Here is a 27,640-nt window from a genome sequence, read left to right on the forward strand (position 1 = left end):
ACTCCTGGAGAATGGAAGGGGACATGTGCCATTCTTTCTGACTGGTGAGCATGTCCTGCATTTGGGGCATTCTCCATCTTCCGAATCCTGGTTCCAGCCGTAGGAGCCCCATGAGGCCTTCCCAGCCTCCCTTGCAGCTGGGGTGCAGGCATTCAGCCAGCCACATGCCCTCGTGTCAGACTTTGTATCTGAAGCAGGCACCAAGAGGAACCCACCCTGGGGAGGGGATGACAGCTGTATCCTATTTCCAGACGCTGGGGGTTGAGATGCTAGTAGTATGACCAGGGCCCAGGTTAGCGGTGTTGGCAAAGAGAGGTGTCTGTGCCCAGGGGTGCCTCCACCAGGTCAACTTGGCCATGACCTTTGGGACATTGTTCCTGGGGGTTTCTCTGGTCCTCCCGGAGACGCTGTGAGCTACTGAATATTTTTAATAAATTATTTTTCAGCCTAAACTAGCTAGGGTGGGTTTGTCTTACTTTCACTTAAGAACTCTAGAGTTGAGGGGCGCCTGGGTGGCTCAGTCGTTAAGCGTCTGCCTTTGGCTCAGGTCATGATCCCGGGGTCCTGGGATCAAGCCCCGCGTCGGGCTCCCTGCTCAGCGGGGAGCCTGCTTCTCCCTCTCCCCCTGCCTGCTGCTCTGCCTACTTGTGCTCTCTCCCTACCTCTGTTAAATAAATAAATAAAAATCTTAAAAAAAAAAAAAAAAGAACTCTAGAGTTGAAACTGCAGAAGCCCAACTGCGAGGCCAGATGTGGGTGTCTCCTAGAAAGGCGAGACCAGGTAGAGGTGAGACCGTGGCATGGGACGGCCCGAACATGCAGGGCTGGGGAGGGGAGACCTGCAAGCGATAAACAAGGTCCTGGGAGGGGTCAGGGAGAATGAGTCCTTAAGATATTTTTACCTGAGCAGGTGGAGCCTGAGGCCAATCAAACTCTGGGGTTGGGTTAAAGCGAAGGTCAGGGACCCGCCCTCTCTCTCCCTAAAACAAAGAGAAGAGTCCTTTTTTCTTTTTTACTGTTTTGCTGTACATGAAGAGTGCCCTCGCTCGGTTATATTCTCTAAGGACTCAGTAAAGATCTAAATTTCTTCCAACTGAAATGTCCTTAAGTCAACAGGGTGCAGAGGGGCAACACCCGTCCTTTTGTAACCTCAGAGAGAAGGGGAGTGAGTCCGTGGGGGAAAATGGAGGTGATACCAAGCTTGGTGTGTAGTAGGTCTCTGTGTTTTTTCTGGAGGCCAGAACACTAGTTTCCCTCAGATTTTCCAAGGGTTAGGGTGGGGGCTGACGGCTGATGCCAGCTTCCTGGTTCTCTAGGGTGAAGAGCACGAGCTGGTAGCACCCTGCCCCAGCCTGCCCCTGGCACGCCTCTGTCCCACACACCCTGCCCTTCCCTCTTCTGGAGCCTTTACTCATAGCAGATTTTGCCATGTCACAGCTCTGCCTAAGACCCATGAGTGACTCCCCACGGCTCCTTGAATGAAGGAGCCAAATGCTTCTTGTTGCCTTGTAAGGTCAGGCCCCTATCTGCTTCTCCCCCCCCAGCCCCTCCATTTTCCCGCACGGACTCACACTCACCTTCTCTCTGAGGTTACAACAGAACGGGTATTGCCCCTCTGCACCCTGTTGACTTAAGGACATTTCAGTTGGAAGAAATTTAGATCTTTACTGAGTCCTTAGAGAATATAACCGAGGGAGGGCGCTCTTCATGTATAGCAAAACACAGTAAAAAAGAAAAAAGGACTCTTCTCTATGTATGTAATACTTTAAAAAAATTTAACCCCCCCCCCATCCATTTTACTCAGCTCTGCAAGGGGCAACACTCTCTTCACAGATGTTGGAAGCACATTCTCCTTCCCTAGACACCAGCCCTCTCCCCTCCAGCTGGGCCTGATTCTGCAGATTACCAGAGCTTCTTTAGCTACCTTTAAACTTGATCCATCAGCCCCCTGCCCAGATTCTAGAAGGAGCACCTGGATAGAGAGCTCGGGAAGTGTCCCAGGATTCGGGAAGCCTGGGGAAGGTGGGGGTGGGGGGCAGGGTGGTTGCAAACACTTATCATGTTACATGGCTCCTTTCATCCCTTTCTAGCCCCAAACGGGCTCCTTTTCTAGAGGCTGCACACCTGCCATTCTTCTGCTGCAACACTCCGGCCCCTTTCCTCCCTTTTCCTTCAGGCCACAGCTTATGTGACCCCTCAGCAGGGGTCCCAGACCAGGGCCGTCTGTCTCTCCCCACAACACATTCTCTCTTGGGGCTCCCGCCATCATTAAATCTAGAGGTTTACTTCAGAGCTAGACTACAGACTCCCACTTGACCGGAAGCACTCTAAATGGGTAGCGACTGCATCTGTTCAGTTCAGGGCCCAATTCCAAGTGCCCAGCCCACAGCCTGGCACCTAGCCAGCTCTTAATAAATATTTGTTGTCGCTACATATTCAAATCTCCCTTGAAGCCTGCCTCTCTGTGAGCACCTACTACATGCTTGGCATTGGCCTGGGCACTGGAAATACTGCACAGAATGGCAGAAAAGAATCTCTGCCCGCTGGAGCCTTACATTCTACAAAGAGAGACAACAAATAAATAAGAATTAAAAAAGAAAAAAAAAGCTTGCGTCTCTGCAAACATCTCTGGTGTCTCTCTTCTGAAAGGCCATAGCTTGTTCCTTTACTGCCCCGTGGACACCAACCCCTAGGCCTAGACTGAGCACAGTGTCCTGAGGCCCTTTCCCTGTTTATCTGCGAACAACTCCCTTCCCTAAACGCAGATGGACTACCAAGGACTCTTCTCTGGGCACCTGTGACTGACTGTGCCCTTACCCTACTGGGTCCTTTCCTCCATTTACCTTCCTGAGTGTGTGTGGGGGGGGAGGCACCTATTCCCCCCCTACCTCTGCGCTCCACCCTCTCATTCCCCCACCCCGCATCTCCCTGGGCGGATGTAATATGGCCCGACTTAGGTTTCCCTCTTCAGCTCAGAGCCAGAGAGCCAGATATCTGCTATTCCCGTGGCTTCCTCTTTCCTTTCACTGACTGGTAAGCCGAGAGATGATGGAAAACCGGCCAGGCCTTTTACCTCCCCCTTGGGAGAGACCAGGCACTGCCGCTAACGGATGTGTCACCATCCCACATCCTTCCTTGATGGGCGTGGAGGGCCCCGAGATCACCCTCCCCACCTTTACCAACGGAAAAATTTGAGACTCGGGCAGGGATGGATGCTGGGCCTTGGGCCAAGGCCATCCAATCGTATTATACACAGGACTAGAGCCCTCATCCCCTCACCCCGGCCCGGTGGGCTACAGGGACCACAGCAGTCGTTCTACGGGAAAGGGCGGCCCCTGGTGGTGAGGAGAAGCGTGGCTGCCTGTCCTCAGGTGCAGGACAGGCCGACAGGAAGGGGCGTGGCCTGCAGGACTACCGACAAAGGTTTACCACCTGCTGTTGATGCAAGGCCCTTGCTTTGAAAACGGGCAGAAATTTGTGAAGTCCTATACAAATGAAAGATTTTAAAAATATGTACAAATAAGATGGAAGGTGTTATTAAAACGAGTACTGGGTGTTATATGCAAACAATGAATCATGGAACACTACATCAAAAACTAATGATGTGATGCATGGTGATTAACATAAAATAAAAAAACGAGTGTTTGATTTTTTTTAAAAAGATTTTATTTATTTATTTGACGGAGAGAGACACACAGCGAGAGAAGAAACACAAGCAGGGGGAGTGGGAGAGGGAGAAGCAGGCTTCCCACAGAGCAGGGAGCCCGATGCGGGGCTCAATCCCAGGACCCCGGGATCATGACCTGAGCGGAAGGCAGACGCTTAACGACTGAGCCACCCAGGCGCCCCTGTTTATGATTTTTTTTTAAGATTTTATTTTTAAGTCATCTCTACACCCAACGCTGGGCTGGAACCTACAACCCTGAGATCAAGAGTCACATGCTCTACTAACTGAGCCAGCCAGGTGCCCCTGTTTTGATTTTAAATGATGGTTTTAACAAACTTTTATTTAAAACATTCACCTGGGTGGCTCAGTCGTTAAGCGCCTGCCTTCGGCTCAGGTCATGATCCCGGGGTCCTGGGATCGAGCCCCGCATCGGACTCCCTGCTCCGCGGGAAGCCTGCTTCTCCCTCTCCCACTCCCCCTGCTTGTGTTCCCTCTCTCGCTGTGTCTCTGTCAAATAAATAAAATCTTTAAAAAAAATAAATAAATAAAACATTCATGTGCCAAGGATAACTCCATCAAAATGAGAATCTTGCAGTTGCACTGGGATGTGTAACCAGTGTAGGCGCAGGGACTGTCCTGTATACAATATGTATGGTCCCGAGTCTCTCCCATGGCCCTGAAGGGGAAAGAGCCCAACTTTTGGTGCACCTTACCCTTAGCCACATTCCCCGTAATGACCTAATTAACACTGCCTTGTGACTTTACCTGCATCCTGTCAGCTGGATCTTCAGGAAGCAGGGATAGGCATTAAATGGCTCTTGGCATTTCCCAGGCAAGTGACACAGGCTCTAACTGATTCAAGAGTCTGGTGCTCAGCCCTGGAATGCAGAAGTCGCTGTTACAGGAGAGAATGGGCTCTTATTTAAGATTCCAGGGCCTGGGGCAAGGCTGTCTCCAAGTTTCTATGGTATCTATCTCTCGTCTCTCGTCTCTCGGGGCAGAGGACTAGTCAACAAAAGACCGGTTGTCTCAACAAAAGTACTTGGAAAACCAAGCCTTTGAGAACTTCCCAGACAGAAATGGGTATGCTTAAAGACCACCTGACTAGTTAATATGACCCCCACTCCTGCCACCAAGGGAACATAGGCGACCTACTTTGAATATCATTTCTGAAGTTGTTTCTAATTGTTCCAAAAATAAATGGAATATTTCTAGGAAATACTGGTCTCGAGCTAACTACAGAAGAATAAAATCTCACTGACATTACAGGGTCATGACTATACCTTCATAAACTAGGTATTTTCCTATCAACCTTGATGATCAGGGACACAGCAGTACATGATCAGATCAGAAAGTGTATAAGCTGAAAATAGGGTTGGAGACAGGAAGTCCAATATGTTGCTGGCCACTGTGGTGTCACTGCTCCCGATACAGGTGTAACCTGAATCCCCACTTGGGAGCCAGAAATCAGCTGAGAAGAGGCCTCTGGAGCGAGACTGTCCTGGTCCTGGAGGGTGGATGAAGTGCGGCCTCCGCACAGCTCATCCCACTCAGCAGACTGGACTGAGTTCCTGACTTGTACTGAAGGGCCTGGGTAAGTCTCTTCTGTAACGCCTCAGAGGATCCTTGGGTAGCCTGAAAGTTAGGACAAGAGTCTGGCGCTTGACCCTGAACTGTGAGCAGAGAGAGAGCATACTAAATGAGAATGCCCTGCTTCTAACTTCCTGGCAGCCTCTCAGCTTTATCAGGGTCTGTCATGTAAAGCTGATGCCTGGGCGCAGGGCACTGAAAGCGGTCCGACACCGCGGCCCGAACGGGGACACATATCCCAGGAGCCGGAGAACCCAGGCCTTCCCCGAGCCTCTCCAGGAGACCTGCAGGCCATACAAGGACCCTAACAGGCTCAGTCCCGCCTCAGGGTCCAGGCTGCTCCCCACCTCTTGGGAAAGGGAGTTCGCTCCAGGCGCAGGAGGAGAAGTCAGGGAGACGCACTCTGCATCCCTCTACCGCGGAGGGGCCAAGCCCCCACCCACCATCCCCTTTCCCCAGCAGCCCAGGCTCGCGGGAAGGGCGGGCCAGGGCTCCGGTCAGCGGAGAGGCAGGGCTCGGACCCGCGGCCCTACGGTCGAGCAGTGTGTGCAGGGGCGAGGAGCCCGGCTGGCGGGGAAAGAAGACCCTCTTCTCTGTAGCAGGGAAGCCCCCATTCCGCGATGGGGATCCCACCGCGCCGGTCACTCTTCCGGTCCTGAGCGACCGCGTCCCTGAGGCCCCGCCCCGCAGCCCACTGCATGCTGGGATTTGTAGTTCCTGAGGGCGGGGCTAGCACGGCTTGGCGTGGGTGGGTCTGTGTGTCCCGAGGTCCGCTGTGGCGTTCCGGTCCTCGTGACCTCATGCCCGAGGGCCCACTGGATCTGGGGTTGGCATTGAGGTCGCAGGCCTCAGCTCCCGAGGCCCCGCCCCGTGGCCCAGTCCTACCGGGACTTGTAGTTCGGGCTGGGGTTCGGTCCTGGGTAGGGCCAGGGGTGGGAGGGGGGTAGGGGGGTAGGTGTCGTAGTGCCATCCTGTTCCTCTTTGGCCTGGATCTGGACAGTAGACTTGGCCCGGGACTCGCAGCTCCGGCCAGGCTCCCTGTGGACCTTTTTGCAGCCGGCCCACCGCCCCAGCGGCACCTGCAAGACCAGCCTCTAGATGGGCAAACTGAGGCAGAAAGAACTGCGTGCTCAGGCTGCGGTCTGCCCTGGTGTCAGGCCGAGTCAGGGCTGAGTGTAAACGTGGGAGAGGAAAGGCCAGAATGAGGGCTTGGCCTGGGAAGCCCAGCCCAGGCCTGTGGGCCATGCTGGGCAAGGGGAGGGTCCAGGGCCCTTTCAGTTCTTAAGAATCTGTGATCAGTGCTGTCTCAAAATGATGAACAAGCTCGCCCAGGACTGGCTGAGCACATTAGAGCTGACCACCTCATAGGGTTGACAGATAAGATTTTATTTGCCAAATTTGGCAACCCTACAGACAGAGCTCAGGGAGGAAGGAAGTTTCTCCTGAGGAAGAAAACCAAGAAATGGGGCAATCCTAGTCCACAGGTTTGCTTTGAGGATTACATAAACAGGGTTTGGGGGGTGGGTTGTTTTTTTTTTTTAATTGAAGTATAGGTGACATACAATATTATATTAGTCTCAGGTGTACAACATAGTGACAATTACATATATTAGGGAACACCACCATAAGTATCGTTATCATTAAGTATAGTTACCATCTGGGGGTGGGAGTGTTTTGTAAACTGTAAAGTCCAGGGCATGGGTGAGGAGTTACCATCGTCAGAATTTGAACTTGAGACACTGGAGAAAAGGCTCTGGGCCTTCAGGACCCTCACTTTAAAAGGGAACGTACACTTACTATAGTTATCTTAGATGTCTCCATCAGGAGAAGCTGGGTGGTAGAGACATGGGACCTGTGTATAATATTTTTTTTAAGTGGGGTGCAAATGAATCAAGGATGGTCTTACTGCTCAAAGGTTACAAAGCCCTTTGGGTGTTTGTTCGTTGACTGCTTTATTGAGTACAATCCACAGACTTCTGCAACTATTACCACAATCTAATTTTATTTTTTATATTTTTAAGATTTTATTTATTTATTTGACAGAGAGAGACAAAGCGAGAGAGGGAACACAAGCAGGGGGAGTGGGAGAGGGAGAAGCAGGCTTCCCGCCCAGCAGGGAGCACGATGCAGGGCTCGATCCCAGGACCCTGAGAGGAAGGCAGATGCGTAAGGACTGAGCCACCCAGGCGCCCCTACCACAATCTAATTTTAGAACATTTTCATCACCACAAAAGGAAACTCCTAGGTATTAGCAGCCACCCCCTAAACCACACCCCCTTATCTCCTCCAGTCCTAAGCAACCATTAATCTACTATTTATTTCTACCGATTTGCCTGTTCTGGACATCTCATGGAATCATATAATACGTGGTCTTTTGTGATGGGATTCTTTCACTTAGTATAATGTTTTAAAAATTCATCCAGGTTGTAGCATGTGTCAGTACTCTATACTGTTTTTTGCACCTTCTTGTGAATCTACAATTATTGTGAAATACAACTTCTTTAAAGCCAAGTATCTGGAGGGTGAACAGAGGTAACTTGTTGCAAGTGAAAGGACTCCCAGCTGGGACTAGCATTTGATGCTGAGAGGAGGGTGGGCCCTGGGAAAGGAGGGAGGAGCAGGGCCTGGTGGGGAGGAGGGGGCGCCTGACTCAGCCCAGCCCTGCCTCAGGAGGCTGTGTGCTGTGACTGTTGGGAGGTCCCCCCCGCCGCCAGGCTCCCAATCCACCCTCTGCCACTCACTAAAGGGATCATGGAGCAAGTTTTTGTTTGTTTGTTTGTTTGGTTGGTTTAGTTTGGTTTGACTTCATTTGGTCTCCATTTCCTCATCTGTAAAAGGGGGATAATGAAATGATCTACTTTAGAAAATAAATGGGAGGACTGAAGGAGAAAATCATAAAAAGGACAGCACATGGCATATAGTGCCAGCCCTTAAGATTGTTAGCTCTTATGATGAGCTTACAGCGGTGTTGAGGATCCACTGTGACCCTGGCTTTGAGGGGATAAACCAGCCCTTCCTCCTGCCCCGATCATCCAGTGCCCTTCTTGTCACCATAGTGCTCCCCTGAAGCTCCTTCTGGCCCGCTCATTCTTGCCGTACTGGACGAATCCCACTTTCCCAGAGGTTGCCAAGAAACTCCAGCATGTCTGCCCAGAATGTCTCTGAGGACCCAACAGCTTTATTCAGAAAATATGGCAGTCCAGACCCCTGGCCATTCCTCAGAGCTGGTTGAAAAGATCTAGAAAAATTCATTACGGATCAAATTTAAAGGCTAGATGCATTCTGAGTCAGTGCCTTCAAAGGAATATTTTGGGGAATTTTGATGTTGGAATTTTTAAGTGTTGCAACAGATCCCTGCCAGCTTCCCAGGCTGAGGAAATACAACAGCTCAGCCTGAGCCGTGCCTCTGGATTGGAGTCAGAGGACCCAGAAGGGACTCCTTGTCTGCTGTCTGCATTTTACAGATTGGAAACAGACTCAGAGAGAACCATATGGCAGGGTAGTTAGAAGCCAGGTTGGGAACTCAATTAGGGAGAATCCTTTGCAATTTCAAGAAATCCTTAGCCCTGGAAATCAATTCATAAGCCTGGGTCCATGGACACAGAAGCAGAGAGCTGGCCATCTTGGATGGCTCCAGACCTTGGCCAGAGCCCAAGTAGCCACACCCAGAAGTCAGTGTCGGATGCCTCTCTCTCCTGTTTTGTTTTTTTTTTTTCCCAGCCAGACGTTTGTCTTAGAAGTGGTTTATTAATAATAATGGTAATAGCACCTTGCATGTGTCCAGGCCTTTATTTTTTTATTTTTATTTTTTTTTTTTTTTAAAGATTTTATTTATTTGACAGAGAGAGAGACACAGCGAGAGAAGGAACACAAGCAGGGGGAGTGGGAGAGGGAGAGGGAGAAGCAGGCTTCCCGCGGAGCAGGGAGCCCGATGCGGGGCTCGATCCCAGGACCTGAAATCATGACCTGAGCCGAAGGCAGACGCTTAACGACTGAGCCACCCAGGCGCCCCGAGGCCTTTATTTTTTTCAAAGAGCTTCCCCCGGGACATCTCATTGGATGCCCACAATTCCCCAAGGTAGGATGACTGGGTTATTGTCCTCCCTTCACAGGTGAGGAACCTGTGGCTCAAAAGGTTTAAGTGACTTTCCCAAGGTGACAAAGTACCTTGGGGATGCACTAGAATGTGGGGATTTTGTTCTGTAATCTGCTAATCAGAGTAAAAATCTAGTTTAAAAAAATGTTTTTTGAGTGTCTGTTACCTGCTAGGTGCTCTGCTGGGTGCTGGCGTCTGTGGGGAGCAGGTATTTCTTGTTCTCTTCAAGGTCCTTCCAGCTGGACTAAGAATCAAGTTGACGTGAGACAGATTAACAGGAGAAAATCAAATTTAATAGCGTACATATGGGGAACCCACATAGATGTGGAAATTCCAGAGACAGTCAGGCAAAATGAGATCCAGTTGTCATTCTGAATTAAGGAGAAGGGGGTAGGGTTTTGGGACTTCAAAGGGAAAGAATGCAACTCACAGGAGTATGAACAAGAGTAAATGTTTGGTCGACAAATGTTTTCTAGGCCACTCAGAAACAATGGGACAGAGAGGACTTTGATCAGATGGGCCTGGGGTAGGTTCCTTCCAGGCTACCATACCTTGTTCATAGTATAATGTAGTTGTTGATGGTGATAGCTGTCTTCCTGGAGCAGCTCCTCTACTTAAATTCTTTTAGGCATTTGGTAGGGGAAGGGGGTAAAGAGCTTTTCCTGCATTTGCTGGGTTTTGGTTGCTTTTTAACTCAATATGACCTTCATGCCAAGGTGGCCCATCTTGGCATGGCCTGCCCTTGGACTCTTCATTTCACAAGGATAACCTGATGTAGCTCCTGGCTGGAGGAGCCAACAGTGTGGTGGGAGAGGCACCCGTGTAGCAGATGATAAAAAGTGATGACAAGGGAACTTTCCAGGGGGGGTGGACGTGTTTTATATCTTGGTAGGATATAAGTTTACATGGGTGTTTGCAAATGCCAAAACTCATTATGCTTATGCTTTGTGCATTTCACTGTAAATTTTACCTAAAAATGTAGAAAATGGGAATGCTCTGGGAAGACTATGTCTAGCCGGGCGTTGGCAGGGCACAACTGTTGGGAAGTGGGCCAGAGAGGCAAACTAGGTTACCCACGGGTACAATTCCACCTTCCTTTGTGGGGTGTGGTTGAAAAGTTTTCCCATGGAGGCTGTAGACCCAGATGGCCTAGTAGCCTTGATGCCTAGAGCACCTGGGGACTACAGAGGAGGGAGGCAGGGATCACTGCATGTTTCAGGAGACGGATATTTCAACTGAGTCTGCAGGGTGAGCAGTTGGCCAGAGGAGGGTGGACAGGTGGACGGTGGTTTCTAAGCACTGCTCAGTGAAGTGTGGTTGCCTAGCATGGTCCAGACAGAAAGGGGTAGAACCAGACTTTGAACTACTTCCCTTACCCCAAGCCCCATCATAGGCCTCAGAAATTCAAGCTTGTGGGGCGCCTGGGTGGCTCAGTCATTAAGCGTCTACCTTCGGCTCAGGTCATGATCCCAGAGTCCTGGGATCGAGCCCCACATCGGGCTTCCTGCTCCGTGGGATGGCTGCTTCTCCCTCTCCCACTCCCCCTGCTTGTGTTCCCTCTCTCCCTGTGTGTCTCTCTGTCAAATAAATAAATAAATAAAATCTTTCAAAAAAAAAAGAAAAAGAAATTCAAGCTTGTTGGAATATTTTTTTAAAAATAAATTTTACTGGGGCCACTGAGTGGCTCAGTCAGTTGAGCATCTAACTCTTGGTTTCAGCTCAGGTCATGATCTCGGTCTCCTGGGATTGAGCCCCATGTCGGGTATGCTCAGTGTGGGGTCCGCTTGGGATTTTCTCTCCCTCTTCCTCTGTCCCTCCCCCTACTTGTGCTCTCTTTCAGATAAATAAAATAAATAAAATCCTTATTTATTCATCTGAGAGAGAGCAAGAGAGAGCGTGCACGAGTGGGGGGAAGGGCAGAGGGAGAGGGAGAAGCAGACTCCCTGCTGAACAGGGGCTCCCTCCCAGGACCTGACCTGAGCCAAAGGCAGACACTTAACCGACTGAGCCACCCAGATGCCCCTAAAAGAATTTTTTAAAATAAATTTTATTTATTAATTTTTAAAATAAACTCGACCCCCAACATGGGACTCAAACTCATGACCAGGAGATCAAGAGTCCCAAGCGCTACTGACTGAGCTAGTCAGGCACCCATAAGCTAGTTGGAAGTTCTTGGTTTTGTTTTTTTATTTTTAGATTTATTATTCATTTGAGAGAGAGAGAGAGCACAGGGCTCGATTCTAAGACCCATGAGATCATGACCTGAGCTGAAACCGAGAGTCAGACACTCAACCAGCTGAGCCACCCCGGCGTCCCTAGTTGGAAATTTTAAAGCTGCTTTCCAAGAAAGGAGAACAGTGTCCCGTTACCACTGTGTCGGGAGGCCAGGTCCATACCCTGATCGCAATGCCTTTTGTCAGCTGACATCTTTGGGGGTTTGCCTGCGGCTCATGACTCTCCACTGAAGATCCAAAGTGGCAGTATGGCCCATGTGCTGTCTGACTCACTTCCTGGAGGGCCTGGCTGGCTGGTGCATAGGCTGGCTGGCCTGTTTTCCTCTGAGTAGAGAGAAAGGGGAGAGGTATCACAGGTCTAGCACCAGCTTTGAAGCCAGATCAGCCTGGGCTAGGATCCTGGTTCTGCGGCTGAACTGGGAGTGTGACCCTGGACCAGTCACCCCCTCTGAGCCTCCCTGACTCTTCTCCGTCCATGAAGCATAATCATGGGGGTAGTAAGTCTGAGGATAGAACCACATCGTGTGCAGAGCACTGAGAACATAGCAGGCCCTCGAGGCACAGACAGCAGCTGTCGGAGCTCGACCGAGGCCGAGGACCTGTCCGTCGATTGGGCTGTGGACACCGCCATCCCTGGCGGCATTTCCCCGCGCTGTTGGGCTGTCGTTAGCCCCCCTAATACCCGCCTCAATTCTCGGTCCGCGTGCGCGTCCCGGGCCCCCGGGCAGGGTCAGGGGCGAGAGGGGCTCAGCAGCGCCCCCCGCCGGCTCCGGCCGCCCGCGCCCCTCCCTCTGACTCCCCGGAGGCCGCCGTCCGAGGCGCCCGGCGAGGCGCTCGCAGGCAAGCAGCGCTCTGGGGTCTGACCGTCCGGCGCCCCGCTCCCCTGTAGGGGTCGGAGGGGCTCAGCTGGCCCGGGGCGCCTCCTCGGGGCGCTCGCTCCCCCTCTCTTTGGGGCACACCCGCTTGCCTTGTCGTGTCTCCCCGCTTCCGGAAAGGAGGGGCGGGAGAGGGCGGATCCTTGCTAAAGAAATGCTTTATTTTACTCCATCTGTGACAAACTGAGCATTCCTGCTGGGGGAGCCTGGAGGGAGAGGAGAAATGTGGGTCTGGTTAAAAAACAAACCAGCCGAAACAACAACAAAAAACAAGTTTTAGAGTCTGGTTACGAGATAATGTTTTTAGCGCGTATTGAGTGCCAAGGCGCTTGGGATTCCTAGGCTGAGTGACCTGCTCTTTTGTTTCGCTGTTAATTCGCAAACCTCTTTTTATTTTTGTGGTGATGGGGCCACGTTTCGCCAAGTGAGGCTCAAATGTGGAGAGCAGGGACTCCCATTCATTATGTGTCCTCGGTAATGCACAGAGTCAGTCCAGAACCTAAGAGTCAACCCCAGTTATGCACGGGGGCAGACTAGAGTAGGGAAACCTTGCTAGGGTGGGAGTACTGGGCGAGGGACAAGAGGCGGTGTGGTGTGGTGTAACTTCCCATCCCCCTGCCAGCTACACGGAGCTCATGGTTGGAGGGGGCAGGGCCATTACTTCCTGAGGTGCCCAGCATAGGTACTGGGGTCCCCTAGTAAATTCCCTTTGTTGGGAAGAAAAATAAGTCTAGGTTTATTAAGCATCTATTTGTTAATTTTATGATCTCATTTAATCTTCACTTTACCTTTCTGTCCATTTTACAGATTGGGCCTGGTGAGGCTCCAGATTAAACACAGTGAGTCAGTAGTCAAACTATTCAACTCTTTTCACTCTGCCAGGTTATCTGCCCAGCCTCTGGTTCTTGTGGGGGACAAGGCTCTTGCTGGTATTACAACCCAGATTACCCTGTGTTTAAGGCCAGCAGTTTGACCATGGAGACACTCAGATGCCAGCTAGTCTGCATTCTCCAAAGAGAATTTATCATCTTGCTCTGGTCCAGAAATTTTTTATTTTTAAGATTTTATCTATTTATTTGACAGAGAAAGATAGTGAGAGCAGGAACACAAGCAGGGGGAGTGGGAGAGGGAGAAGCAGGCTTCCCACCGAACAGGGAGCCCGATGTGGGGCTGGATCGCAGGACCCTGGGATCATGACCTGAGCCGAAGGCAGATGCTTAACAACTGAGCCACCCAGGTGCCCCTGGTCCAGAAATTTTAACACATGGATTGACTTAGTTCTACTGTCCAAATTGCCATCTCCTGGGTGGAGCCTTGACCCTAAAGGCTGAACCTTATCTTTAATTAGCCTGTTGACCAGCCCTGGGCCAGGGCAGGCCTGTGTTCAGAACAGGCAGGCCAGAGTCCTGGGCAGAGGAGCCGCACGTGTGGCTGAGTAACTGGGGGCTCACTTTCTCCTGGAGCACACACAGACTGTGCATCCCTCTGCATGGATTCAGAAAGAAATGGAAGCTTCCCTTACACTGCCTCTGCCTCCCATTCTTGTGTGATCTCGCACAGGACCGTGGGCTAGCCACTTGTGCTCTCAGGGCCTCAGCATCCTCCTCTAGAAAGTGTGCAAGCAAGTTGGCCAGACTAGTTCTAGGGTCCTGTGATGTGATGTAGGCAAGATGGCCCCTGGGCTGAGCCAGAACCACTCCTTTTTTTTTAAGTAGGCTCTACACCCATGTGGGGCTCAAACTCACACCCATGTGGGGCTCAAACTCACAGCCCCAAGATCATGAGTCTCATGCTCTACCCACTGAGCCAGCCAGGCGCCCTGAACAACTCTTCCTTTTATTGCTGTCCCTCAGAGCACCCAGGGCCAAGACTGTGTGTCAGTAAACATCTAGTGAACGAGGAGATCACCCAGGGTAGACTCCAGAGGCATTTGGAATGCAGGACACAGCAAAGAATGTTTTCCAGACCCCAGACACTCCCTCATTAGTGAGCTTAAAAAAAATCAAATGTATGCATTCAGGACAAGGAGAAAGACAAGTCTGGGGGAGGAGGAAAAAGTCACTGCAGAGGCAGTGACCCCACCCAGGAAATATGACTAACCCAGCTGAGGCTGGGGCTGGCAGACACGGCCGCCCAGTGCTGGTGAGTGTGGTGGCTTTCCTGGGGCTCTCCTCGCAGGTCCCAGACTCAGAGGCGACCCTGGCCAGCAGCCAGCTGAGGCCACTACGGGGAGGCCCCAAGCCGGGGTGGACCTCAGCCCCCGGGGGGTGCCCGCATCCCCTGCTGGCCGCCGGTGCTCGCCCTCCTCCATCGAGGCCGGCCGGCCTCTCAGCACTGTCCCCCGGAGCGGGAGGGGACCAGGCTCCGGGGGGGCGGGGGCAGAGCCAGGCGGGGCAGGTGGGCGGGGCAGCCCGGGCCGGGACCTGGGGAAGTGAGAGGCTGGGTGCGGCGGGCTGGGAGGAAGAACCTGAAAAGCAGAAGGGCGAGGAAGAAGAGCTGCGGAAAGGTGAAAGTGGCAGGGTGGCTGAGGGAGCGTCGGCCCCGGGGACTTCTGGGTCAGGCGTGTCCTGGCTGGCGGGAGAGGTGGTGCGGACCTCCTGACAGATTTGAGGCTGCCCATCCCAAAGACTGGACTGGAGTGATTGTAGACGGGTGGGCTGCAGTGGTTGGGGGAGGGGACAGCATTTGAACTCAACCTAGCACAGCCCATTATTTTGCAGATCCAACGAGACCTCAGCTGAAGGTCTGGTCCTGGGCTTGGGGTAGGGGAAGGGAAGGAGGAGGGAGGGAGGGTGGAGGAGGTCCCCCAGGCTGTCTTCAAAGGCAGGTTCCTTCCGAAGTCCAGCCAGTCCCGTGTGCATCCTCCCCCACCCCTGGCCCCATGACGGTCTCACTGGATTCCTCAGCCTCTGCTTTCTGCCTCCGGGGCTGCTGCAACCTGTCCCAGCCTGTGAAATCTCTCTCTCTCTCTCTCTCTCTCTCTCTCTCTCTCTCTCTCGGGCTCCAACTGCTCTAGGAATCGCAGCACCACAAGTCCTGTGTATCCGACGCACCCTCTGAGCGCCTGCAGGGTGCCGGGCACAGGGTGGGGTTTATAGCGGCGGAAAAGTTTTCCCTTCCCTTCTAGGTTCTTTGGCTGGTCTATTAAATCTATATAAGACAGATTAACAGGACAAAACCGGAAAGTTTAATAACGTGTATACCTGCTGTATACTTGGGAGAGACCCAGGAAAACGCCCCGAAATGGTCGAAGCCATCACCTTAAATACCATCTTATGCTAAAGAAAAAAGATGTTGGGGGTCCGTTAGGGGAGGTTACCAGGAAAAGCACGGTGAACAAGGGTAAGATTGTTATGCAGATTTAAGTGGCTGCTTTCCCCTCTGATAAGTTGCTACAGTCATTCCCCCTCCCTTCCTGATGCAGTGGGAGACACCCTTACAGAGGGAGATTTCCCTTGTAAGTGTAAATGTGTCTTACGAAGGACAACTTCTACTTGGTTTTCAGAATGTCACCTGTGTCTGCTGCTTCTTAAAAATAGCCGGTTTAAAAGAATCAGCATGCAAAGAGGCTTATTTCGGGGTGGTATCTTTTGCTCCCCTTCAGGTTCCAGCTAGGTCCAGAGAGACAAAATACAGTCCCCGCCCAATAGGCCTTTATAGTCTAGTAGGGGAGGGAGCAGATCCATAACTCAGAGTACTGTGGCAGAGTGGGAAGAAGCAACGGTTTTAATGTAAGAGGTATGTATGGAAGAGGCTGTCTTGGGAGGTGGTGAGTTCCCCATCACCAGAAGTGTTCAAGAGGAGGATGGTGAGGGATGCTATAGAAGGGATTCCTGCACTGTGTGCGTATGGGCATGTGTTGGGAGGCAGATGTAGAGCAGATTTAGATAAGTATTTAGACTCCTTCTAACGCTGACATCTGTGATTCTGTGACATTCCCCACCTAGGGGAAGTTTGTCTTTGGCCCCACTGGGTGTGATGGCTCCCTCCTTCTCTGCCTCCTCCAGTTAGACCACGAGACATGGGTTGTTCTTTCTCATTTCTGTGCCCCCACCATCACTCTGCCCAGTGCCAAGCTCCCAGCGTAGACTTTGTATGGAATTGCATAGAGCCTGGCGTGGGCTGCTAGAGGAACGCAGGAGTGTCAGGCAAGTCTGTGGCTCTGGCTGAGACATGAAGCTGTCAGGTCATCCTAATAGACCACCTGCAAGTAGAGACTGAGGTGTCTGCTCCCGAGTGAGAGGGCCAGGAGCACTCCCAGAAAAGGCTGAGGCTACCAAATGCCCTGAAAGGCTCCTTGGACAGCTGGGGTTTGGTCTGAGCCTGGAGGGTGCATACTGGACTTGAGGGTGGGCGTGCACGCTGAGAAAGCTCAAGCTGCTGTGGGCTTGGGCAGAGCGGCTGGAAGGGAGAGGTGTCAGGTAGCCCCTGGAGCAGAACCTGGACCAGAAGGCCAAGGGGCAGGGACCTGATGGGACAGCAAGGGTTTCCGCCCTGACCTGAGTTTTAGAGTCGCCTGGGACTGCTCACACACGCTATCCAGGCTCCACCCCCAGAACTCTGATTTTAACTGTTCTGGTGTGTGGCCTGGACATTGGGATTTTTTTTGAGTTTGATGATTCTGATGTAAGGCAGGTGTGAGATGCCATTCTGGACAGTTAACTGGCAGCAGAGAATCCACTGGAACATATGTTCAAAATGCAGATGCACAGGCCCCACTCCACGCCTCTGTGATCAAAATCTCCAGGCCTGGGCCGGGGCCTCTGCGTTTTATAAGACCCCAAGCTAATTTTAACAGGCAGCCAGGATGATGAAGAAGCAGGTGGCCAAACCCCTTTCATCAAAACCCTGCAATGGCTCCCAGAGACCTGTAGTCCCAAGAGGGGGCTGCCTGCTTCTGAGTTATGGCCTGAGCTCCCAGATCAGGAACACAGAAGGAGAAACAGTAAAGCTAACAATTGACCCTCTTGTTCACACCATCTCTCCGCTGGCTTGGGCACAGGGCAGCCGCCTCACCATTTCAGACCTGAGTCACAGGCTGAGTAAGTAGCCTGTGGCAGGGGATGTGGGCAAGCGTGTGACCTTCCGTGGAATGGAGGAACATTAAAGTTTCCCTCCCCCAAACTTTCCCCTCACCACCTCCTGCTTTGGGAAAGAGTGGTTCCAAAAAATGCCTTCAGCTCTGTTGTGAGTTAGGAATGGAAAAGAAGTCATGATTCCCGTGGTATTTGACATCCATAACCACTGCTCCTGTTTTTCCCTCCGTTTTCTGCTCAGACCCAAGACCCTCTGCTCTTCCGCCCATCCCCTAAAGATGGCCCTTCGCCCTTCCTGCTTCCCCGGTCCCCAAGAAGCTCCCCATGGTGCCAGTTTGCCTCTTCACCCTGAAATTCCCCAGGCCCCTGCTCTGAGTCATAGAGGCTCACCTTACAAAAATGCCGTTCACCTGCACAGCGTGAACTGTGTTACAGTGCTTGCTAGTGTGTGAGCTGTGCATTTTAAGCCAAAAAAAAAAAAAAGAAGAAGCTGTGTAGTAATCGGCACACAGGAAAGAGATGGTGAGTGAAGCTGTAACTACTGCATTTGCTGAATTTTTAAAAAATATATATATATTTAAAATACTTGCCTTGACCATTTTTCCCCTGAGTAACTTGTCCAAAAAAGGTTGCTTTCACTGGTGGCCTATAGAATAACATGACGTTTGAGGTGTGGGGGAGGAAAAACTCCCTGCCCCTCCAGGTCCTTTTTGCTGGACTTAGAATCAAATTGACAGGAGACGGATTAACAGGAGAAAATTAAATTTAATAGCATACATATGGGGAATCCACACAGACATGGAAATTCCAAAGACAGTGAAGCAGCAAGACTCTTAATAGGAGCTAAGGAGAGGGGTAGGGTCTGAGGATACAAAGGGGAGAAAGACCATCAACAGGAAGGTGAGAGGAGATGCTTGGAAAACAAAGGTCGCCCCATTATACAGGGAAGTTTCTTAGGTAAAGAGGAATCTGTTAAGAGCTCTCTTCCTAGTCTAAGTAGGCAGTTAAAGGGGAGGTAAACCACCTTTACTGAACCAGTTGGGTTTTGATTGCTTTTAAGTCAAAATAATGTTCATGCCAAAGTGGCCTATCTTGGGGTGCCTGCGATTGTCCCCTACAGAGGCATTTGAGGAGAGCTGGTCATACGCAAGTGATTGTTGATGCCTGGGAATCGGGAGTTTAGAATTAGGGAAGGCACTAAGTGTAATGTTAGCTTTAGGGATTTTGTGTTTCTGTGTTTGTTTTTGGTAGGTGCCTTTTATTAGTTTGAGGAAGTTCCCTTCTATTGCTAGTTTGCCGAAAGTTTTTTTTTAGTCAGGAACGGATGTAGAATTTTAGTAAATGCTTTTTCTGCATCTATTGAGATGGTTATATATGTATATACACACATATATTGTCAATGCAATATATATAGTTGATGCAAAATGAACAAACCTTTTAGAATCTCTAAAAGAAAGAAAGAGAGTTTTATTTGAGCCCAAGTTAGGACAGTTGCCCGGGAAACATGCTCTTCACAGGGAAGAATGTTCTCCAGAGAATGGACAGTTTTTACAAGGTTATATACTTTGCTACATCTTGCAAAAGCTCCAGAGATTATAGATTAGCATATAGGTAGGAACCATGAGTTTCAACGTCAAGGAATGCAGGAAGTAGGAGCATTGGTCAATATCTTAAGAACAAGATGGCTTCCTTCAGGCTACTCATTTACAAGGCACGTGTACAATGTATGTTTGGTGCAACATAAATCAGGATTTTGGTTTAAACAAAGTTTATGTACAGTCATGCTGACTTAGAAAGAAATAAGGTGGATTACGTTGATTGATTTTCAGATGTTTAACTTTGCATTCTTGGGTTAAATGCCATTTAGTGTTTTATCCTTTTTATATATTGAATTCCATAAGCTAAAATTTTGATAATATTTTTTGTGTCTATGTTCATAAGGGATGTTGGCCTAATTTTTAAAAAGATTTTATTTATTTATTTGTTTATTTATTTATGAGAATAAGAGAGAGTGAGCATAGTGGGGAGGGGCAAAGGGAGAGGGAGAGAGAGAATCCCAAGCAGACTCCTGACCTGAGCCAAAATCAAGAGTCAGACATTCAGCTGACTGAGCCACCCAGGTGCACCCTAATTTTCTTTTCTATAATATATTTATCTGGTTTGTTATATCAGGATAATGCTGGTGACATAGAATGAATTGGGAGCTGTTCTCTTCTATTTTCTGGAAAAGCTTGCATAGAATTGGTACTATGTCTTCCTTAAATTTTTGGTAGAATGTACCATGACTTGGGGGTCACCTGGGTGGCTTAGTCAGTTGAGCATCCAACTCTTGATTTCAGTTCTGGTTGTGATCTCAGGGTCCTGGGATTGAGCCCCGGGTGGGGCTCCCTGGTCAGTAAGGAGCCGTTTCTCCCTTTCCCTCTGCACGCCCCCCACTCATGCTCTCTCTTTCTCAATAAATAAATAATCTAAGAAAATAAAATTTAAAAAGAATGTACCATGACTTGGAGTTGGAGGGGGAGTTAAGTACCAATTCAGTTTCTTTAATAGATATTGGAACTATTCAGGTCATCTATTTTTTCTTGAGTGAACTTTCATTATTTGTATCCTTCAAGGAATTTGCCCATTTGTTGAATATATTGGCATCAGTTTTTGTAATATTGTCTTTATCCTTTTAGTATTTGTAGAATCTGTAGTGAATCATCTCTTATTTCTGAATTGGAAATTTGTCTTTTCTTTTTCCTAATCAGTTTGTCTAAAGGTTCATCAGTTTTATTGATTTTTTTTTCAAAAACCAGCTTCATTGATTTTCTCTCCGTATATATATTTTTCTTTCTATTAATTTCTGCTCTTATTTTTATTATTTCTTTTCTTCTGATTGTTTTTTTTTTTTTTTTTAAAGATTTATTTATTTATTTGAGAGAGTGAGAATGAGAGAGAGTACATGAGAGGGGGGAGGGTCAGAGGGAGAAGCAGGCTCCTCGCTGAGCAGGGAGCCCGATGCGGGACTCGATCCCGGGACTCCAGGATCATGACCTGAGCCGAAGGCAGTTGCTTAACCAACTGAGCCACCCAGGCGCCCTCTTCTGATTGTTTTGAGCTTAATTTGCTTTTCCTTCTCTGGTGTTTTTATGGTGGAAACTTAAGTTATTGATTTTTGACTTTTCTAATATGCTTAAAGAGCTGTGTGTCAGTCAGCCTCGTGTAAGGCCCAGAGTTAGGGGTCTGGAAGCAGAAGAGAGGTATGGCTGAGAAGTCACAGCAAGAGAAAGGCATTGGCCCAGGAGTCAGAAACCTCGTTTTCACTAGCCACTCACAAGCTTTGTGGCTTTGGACTTAGATTTTCTGAGCCTCGGTTTCTTTGCCTGCATAATGGAGCCAGGGTAATCTCCTCTTGGGCTCTTGGAGATGAAGTGGTTAATGAATATGATAGCATTTGACACCTGGAAGGGCCTCCCCAGACCAGTGTGAAGGGTGGTTGTCATAACATCTGTAATCATAATGGCTTCTTCTGTCTTTCCAGAACTGGAAACAGCATGTACACACGCCTCCCCCAGAGGTAGGCTGTGTGCCCCATTCCCTTTCATCACTCCCCTTCTTCACCCCCAAGGGCTGCCCTCCTCACAGCTTCCCTCATCCCCACACCACAGTCCCCCGCCCGTCCCGGTCCTCCCAGGTGTCTGCTTGGGTCCACCCCTCGTGGGCCCTGGCCCGCACTGCCCCCCCCTCTTCCCTCCTGCAGTGGCTCCCCGTTCCCAGCCTCGGCGCAGGATCCCGGCCTGCATGTTTGGCGGGTGGAGAAACTGAAGCCAGTGCCCGTAGCACGTGAGAACCAGGGCGTCTTCTTCTCGGGGGACTCCTACCTCGTGCTGCACAATGGTCCGGAGGAGCTCTCCCACCTGCACCTGTGGATAGGTAAGGGGGCTGGGGCACCAGCTGGGGCGTGGAGCTGCGGCTGGCATGGGTCTCACGGGCCTTGCGCTGCCCCTCCCCGCCACCGCAGGCCGGCAGTCCTCCCGGGATGAGCAAGGGGCCTGCGCTGTGCTGGCCGTGCATCTCAACACCCTGCTTGGGGAGCGGCCCGTGCAGCACCGAGAGGTGCAGGGCAATGAGTCCGACCTCTTCATGAGCTACTTCCCACGTGGCCTCAAGTACCAGGTCAGAGCCCGCCCCCCAGCGCCCTTACCCCATGGCTTCTCTCGGAGCCACTCCTCCTTCCAGCCAGTTCGCACCCTGCAGAAGGCCCAGGCGCCCTCAGGCCTGGGTCTTCCCCACCTTTCTGCCCAGCCCCCGCGGGCACAGGGTGCGGAGGGCCGCAGGCCTCCTGTCAGCCCACTAAGGTTGGCCGGTCTGGGCCGCAGGAAGGCGGAGTGGAGTCCGCATTTCACAAGACCTCCCCAGGGGCCGCTCCAGCTGCCATCAAGAAACTGTACCAGGTGAAGGGGAAGAAGAACATCCGGGCCACTGAGCGGGCACTGAGCTGGGACAGCTTCAACACCGGGGACTGCTTCATCCTGGACCTGGGCCAGGTGAGCAGGCAGGGCGGGGCTGAGCGCTGCGTGGGCACCCGGCTTTTAAGAGGCCAGGGAGCAGGCGGGAAGCCGCGCCAGCCTTTAGGAAAACATCTTACGTTCAAAAAGACGGCAACCTCCTTCTGCCGTCCGGCCACTGTCTCTAACACGGCAGCCTACTCTCTCCTTCCCTTGGAGCCTTAGTAGCTCTGAGTTCGCGGCCAGCCAGACCTCTCGTTCGTTTGTCCGCTCAGCCATTCACTCAGTGAGTCTCTGGTGCCTACTCTGAGCCAGCTCGGGGACCACAAATGGCTTGCCCCGGGGAGGCAGCCAACACAGGCCTGTCACCTGCCGCGATGCTCCGTAGGATGTGATAGGGGCCTGTGCTGAGGGGCCCTGGGGCGGCAGGGCTCCCCCTAGCGGGCGCTGGCGCCACTGCCCCGGGCCGGTGCCCTCTGACTAGACCTTCATGGAGGGGGACAAGCCTTTCCGGGTGAAGGCACAGGGGGGCTGAGGCTGAGGCACTGGGGGCGGACAGGTGCAGACAGGCATGCGGACAGCACGGAGGGGACTAGCTTGACGGGGACCCTGGGTGGGGACGGGAGCAGTGGGAGCAAAAACTGTTGCGGGGCCTGAGAGTCAGGTCCCGAGACTGTTGGAGGGTCTGGACGGAGCCTTGTGCGGAAGGCTGGAGGCGGGAGGCAGCCCGCGGCAGAGGAAGGGGGCCGACAGGTGCAGTGCGGCGCAGGCAGCCCTGTGAGGTGCGGGCCTCACGGATGCCATTCTCCCCTCCGCTCACTCGTACATTCATTCATTCAGTGCTTGATATGTGTCTAAATACGTGCCAGTCTCTGTTGAAGTACTGGGCACGCGGCTGTGAACAAAGCAGAGCAACACAAAACAAAATGCTCAGGCCCTAATGAAGCTTGCTTTCCAGTCGGGAGAGAGAGATTACAGACAAGATAAAAGACCTTCATGTGGGGACCTGGGTGGCTCAGTCGGTTAAGCAACTACCTTCAGCTCAGGTCATGATCCCAGGGTCCTGGGATCGAATCCCACATCGGGCTCCTTCCTCCGCGGGAAGCCTGCTGCTTCTTCTCCCACTCCCCCTGCTTGTGTTCCCTCTCTTGCTGTGTCTCTCTCTGTCAAATAAATAAATAAAATCTTTAAAAAAAAAAGAAAAAAGACCTTCACGTACATGCGGGTGAGCCTTGTGGAGAGAAAGCTGGAGGGACACGGGGCTGGCCAGGGAAACACTCCCGCCGAGTGTCGTGTTGTCTTAGATGGTTTGGCCTCCAGGGGCCGTTCTTCAGGCCCCTTCCCCCAACACACACACACACACACACACACACACACACACTCAACAGGCGTGATGCAGGCAGCTGAGCCTCCCCACTTCCTTCCAGAACATCTTCACCTGGTGTGGTGGAAAGTCCAACATCCTGGAGCGCAACAAGGCCCGGGACCTGGCCCTGGCCATCCGGGACAGTGAGCGGCAGGGCAAGGCCCAGGTGGAGATTGTCACGGATGGGGAAGAGCCCGCCGAGATGATCCAGGTTGGGGGACGTTGGGGTGGGCAGCCGGGAGGAGCTGGGGGGTTGAGGGGGGTACGGGTGGGTGGTCTGGGGTACTGCTTAGGGCTGTGGCTAGCTCACAGGGTGCCCTCGTGTGATTCAGAGTAAAGTGCCCCTCTGGGCGGATGGACCAGTGGCCTGGCAGGTGGACTGGGCTGGACCCAGCCCTCACTCGCCTCTGCTGGGTGCCCTTGTGCAAGACACGGTTTGCCTCCCCAGACGTGGTAGCCTTGGGCATGATGGGCTGGGAAGGTCTGGGGCAGGTGCCCAGGAATCCCTGGAAACCTGGCCCGCCCTGGCCCCTCCAGGTCCTGGGCCCCAAGCCAGCTCTGAAGGAGGGCAACCCCGAGGAAGACCTCACAGCTGACCGGACAAACGCCCAGGCCGCGGCTCTGTATAAGGTGGGCACTCTGGGCCTGCCCTGGGCTGGGGCAGGGCATGCTGACGGAGAGGAGGAACCCCGGGGAAGGTTGGGTTGGGCAGCAGGGTGGTTTATCCAGGGTTCGAGCGAGGTGAGGTTGGGAAATGGATGGATGTCCGGCCCTCCTGAGGAGATAAAGACCACTTCACTTCCAGCCCATTCTTGGAGAAGGAAGTGTGAAGCCAGTGCTGAGCTTGACTTTTTTGGATTCTTTGCATTCATTTGTAATTTGGAATACACAATTTCCAAATGGATGCAAGGTCTCGGCGCTGCAGTGATTGAGGGTGACGTGAGGGGAGGGGTGCCCAGTCTCCTCTCTGCTCCTTGGGCAGGGGCCGTGAGTGGGGACCATGGGGGCTGTGGTCTAGGGGCGGAGGTTGGGGCTGTGTGCTGGGGGCAGGGCATGGGATCTGGCACTGCCCATCATCCCCCAGGTCTCTGATGCCACCGGACAGATGAACCTGACCAGGGTGGCCGACTCCAGTCCCTTTGCCCTTGAGCTGCTGCTCTCGGATGACTGCTTCGTGCTGGACAACGGGCTCTGTGGCAAGATCTACATCTGGAAGGGTACAGTGGCTTCTCCATTCTAGCCTGAGGCCCCTGCAGCTGCTCCCCCTGAAGGGCTCAGCCTGCCTGACTGCTTTCAAAAACAGCCTCAGGGAGCCACTGAGCCTTTTCTCTTTGCTGCTCCCCCCACTAAATTCCAGGCAAAGTTTCTGAAACATCAGCAAGCCTTAGAATCCCCGGAGGGCCTGTTAGGACAGATGGCTGGGCGCCCCGCACCCCCCAAACACCACCAAAGAATTTGCATATCCAACTGGGTCCCAGGCCTTGCTGGAGGTCCAGGATCACATTTTGAGAACTGCTGTCCTACAGCACCCGTAAGCCCTCGGGGCTGCTGGGACCCCAGTCTTGCCATTTTGCCTTGGGGTGTGATGGAGAGATTTTAAATTAAATCTCACTTTGTGCCCTGGGTAATGAACTAGTAGAACTCATTTTTCCAAGAAATTGTATTGGCTGGAGATAGAAACACTGTTGTGTATAAGCCTGTTCGCTTGGTCTAACTCTGAAAATGGTGAAACAAAGCTCTGAGTCTCTGACCGACCCTGGGAACCTCTTCTCCATGCTTGTCTTTTCTCGAGCATGTCTTACCTCCCTGACCAGATTATAACCTTCCTGAAAGCAGGAACCATATCATCTCTGGTGTCGTGACGAAATAGCACTTGCTCAGTAAATATTTGTGGGGGCAACCAAAGCCAAGAGAAACCCGCAGCCCTAGCTTGGTGAGGAAGATGCGGAAGGATTAGGCGTTCCCAGGGTAGCTGCTCCTGGCCAGTAATACTCTGGGCTCAAGGAAGGCCCAGAGCAGCAAGGAGCATGGCAGCTTTCTACGAGCTGGGGTGGGGGTGGTTGGAGATGGGGCCTTGGGGCTGCCCTTGCCCTCCTGCCACAGGGTACCTTTCCCATGGAACCGGTTCTGAGCTTGAGGGGTTCCCAGATGCCCACGGGAGGGAATTTAACCCCAAGCAAAGAACTGAACCATTTTGGAAAGAGAAACCAGAGGAAAAATAAACAACAACAACAAGAAAATTGGGAGCCAGGAAGAGAAGTATCTTGCCTTAAACTGGAGCACATCTTGCAGTAGAGGGACGGCCCACAGGAGGGAATGGATAACTGTATGGTCTTCCTATTTATAAGCTCTTAGGTGGCAGGCCTAATGGCTGTCTGGCATTATGGGAGTGAGATTATAGTAAATCACACCCTTTTGTCCTATTTCGTTTTACACAAAAGGCCTGATACTTGTTGATACTTGTCAGCAGTACAGTTGACAGACTCCCCTGGTGAGGTGTCCCGGGGTGGGGCTCTTGATTTAGAGTCTCAGGCCACTGGGAACACTAATCCTGAATATCCGTGGGGCCCTGGTCCAAGCAGGAGGTTTTGATTAGAGCAGGCAGAAAGAACAGTTTTCATCCCACGGAGCTGCCGGGGTGGAAGTCTCCAGGGGCTGACTTCACACCTCCAAAGACTCCTCGGCATCTTAGCATCTCCTAGTCTGTTTATTTTAAAAGTTGCCGGCTATTCTATGGACCCCTCCCTTAAGTTTCCTTGAGAAAATGGGATGTGGGCTAGAGAAGGTCCCTACTCTCTTTTTTAAAAAAATCCCCTTCTGGGGCGCCTGGATGGCTCAGTCGTTAAGCGTCTGCCTTCGGGCTCAGGCCATGATCCCAGCGTCCTGGAATCGAGCCCCGCATCAGGCTCCCTGCTCTGTGGGAAGCCTGCTTCTCCCTCCCCCTGCTTGTGTTCCCTCTCTCGCTGTGTCTCTCTCTGTCAAATAAATAAAATCTTTAAAAACAAACAAACAAATAAATAAATCCCCTTCCAACTAATCCAGGGCGAAAAGCTAATGAGAAGGAGCGGCAGGCGGCTCTCCAAGTGGCCGAGGACTTCATCTCCCGCATGCGATATGCCCCCAACACTCAGGTGAGGAGATACCTGGGTGCCCCACCCCCTCCTCCTGGGGCTCCTCCTGCGGCCTCTTGCCCCTGCAGACCAGACAAGAAGGGCAGCAAATCCCCGGGCACAGTCAGGAACGGTCAGGCCTTGCTACCGCCCCCCTCCAGTGCAAAAGCCCTTTTTAGTCCTTCAACATTTAAAAGTACATGGTGTTTTCTTTTCCTTCTTTAAAGATTTATTTGAGAGAGAGAGAGAGAGAGAGCGCTTGTGCACGAGCACGAGATGGGGGAGGGGCGGAGGGAGCGAGAAGGAGAGAAGCAGACTCTGCTCAGCGCGGGGCTCAGTCTCACGACCCTGAGATCATGACCTGAGCCGAAACCAGGAGTCAGATGCTCGACTGACTGAGCCACCCAGGCGCCCCAAAAGTATGCGGTGTTTCCTGAGAGGATGTTGGGCAGCACTCACGTGGCAGCCCAGAGCCTGGTGTGGGCAGCTTTTGTGCCTGCTCTGGGCCCTTGTCCCGGCTCGTCCTGCCCCCGTTGCTCCAGCATGGCGACTCCACGAGTCATTCCGAGGGGAGCTGATAAGGCTTATCGATGACTGGTGCGTCTCTCTAACTGTGCACCCCAGTGCTTGAAGCAATCTGTTTTCTCAGCCCGTGTCCCATCTCTTGGCTTATTTCTTGGCCAGGGGCATACCTGGCCGGGACGGCCATGTGGACTTGGGCCCGGCGCCCAGCACCCTCCTCCGTGGCTCCGCTCCGGCCTTGCCTGGTGGAGGCAGAAGTGGGAACCTCGTGGGCTAGACTTCTCCCCCATTCTCCCTGCAGGTGGAGATTCTGCCCCAGGGCCGGGAGAGCCCCATCTTCAAGCAATTCTTCAAGGACTGGAAATGAGGGGGGGCGCCCCCCGCCTCCTGCCCGCTTTCTTCTCCTCTGGCTGCCTGGCCCCTGCGGAGGTGGACCCGAGGCTGTTCAATAAAGGAGACAAGTGCTTTACCCCGCTCTCTGCCCTCACTGCCTGCCCTGAGCTACTCCTCACTCCCCCGCTAGTCACCGGGCCTTATCCACGGGCTGGGGCAGAGGAGGACCCGGTGGCCGCCCGCTGCCCAGCTCAGGGGCTGGAGCGGACTTGGCACCATCGAGGCAGTGAGGCCCGGAGCTCCCCGAGGGCTGGCGGGGACT

At 52.1% G+C, this 27,640-nt stretch overlaps 1 protein-coding gene across 4 annotated transcripts; it reads left to right on the forward strand.

The window, feature by feature from the left end:
- The first annotated feature begins 5,191 nt into the window (after positions 1-5,191).
- CAPG (capping actin protein, gelsolin like) lies at positions 5,192-27,454 on the forward strand. Of its 4 annotated transcripts, none has more exons than XM_021697439.2 (10): positions 5,192-5,260; positions 21,021-21,056; positions 21,240-21,412; positions 21,501-21,655; positions 21,859-22,026; positions 23,415-23,564; positions 23,891-23,983; positions 24,438-24,570; positions 26,396-26,484; positions 27,287-27,454. In XM_021697439.2, exons 2-10 carry the CDS (start codon positions 21,034-21,036, stop codon positions 27,350-27,352), a joined length of 1,050 nt encoding a protein of 349 aa, XP_021553114.1. In that variant the 5' UTR covers positions 5,192-5,260; positions 21,021-21,033; the 3' UTR covers positions 27,353-27,454. The 4 variants fall into 4 exon arrangements, with proteins under 4 accessions (XP_021553114.1, XP_021553113.1, XP_021553112.1 ...); XM_021697438.1 differs by lacking the exon at positions 5,192-5,260 and adding an exon at positions 14,565-14,603; XM_021697437.1 differs by lacking the exon at positions 5,192-5,260 and adding an exon at positions 14,877-14,967.
- Positions 27,455-27,640: the final 186 nt, after the last annotated feature.

The sequence above is a fragment of the Neomonachus schauinslandi genome, chromosome 10, assembly GCF_002201575.2.
Source record: "Neomonachus schauinslandi chromosome 10, ASM220157v2, whole genome shotgun sequence".
Classification (NCBI taxonomy): Eukaryota; Metazoa; Chordata; class Mammalia; order Carnivora; family Phocidae; genus Neomonachus; species Neomonachus schauinslandi.

What these genes read in the sequence shown, in the direction of transcription:
- CAPG (XM_021697439.2), top strand. Translation starts at nt 21,034, where the DNA reads ATGTACACACGCCTCCCCCAGAG. An exon ending in AGCCCGCCGAGATGATCCAG is followed by an intron (nt 23,565 to 23,890) that starts GTTGGGGGACGT and finishes TGGCCCCTCCAG; the next exon opens with GTCCTGGGCCCCAAGCCAGC. An exon ending in GATATGCCCCCAACACTCAG is followed by an intron (nt 26,485 to 27,286) that starts GTGAGGAGATAC and finishes TTCTCCCTGCAG; the next exon opens with GTGGAGATTCTGCCCCAGGG.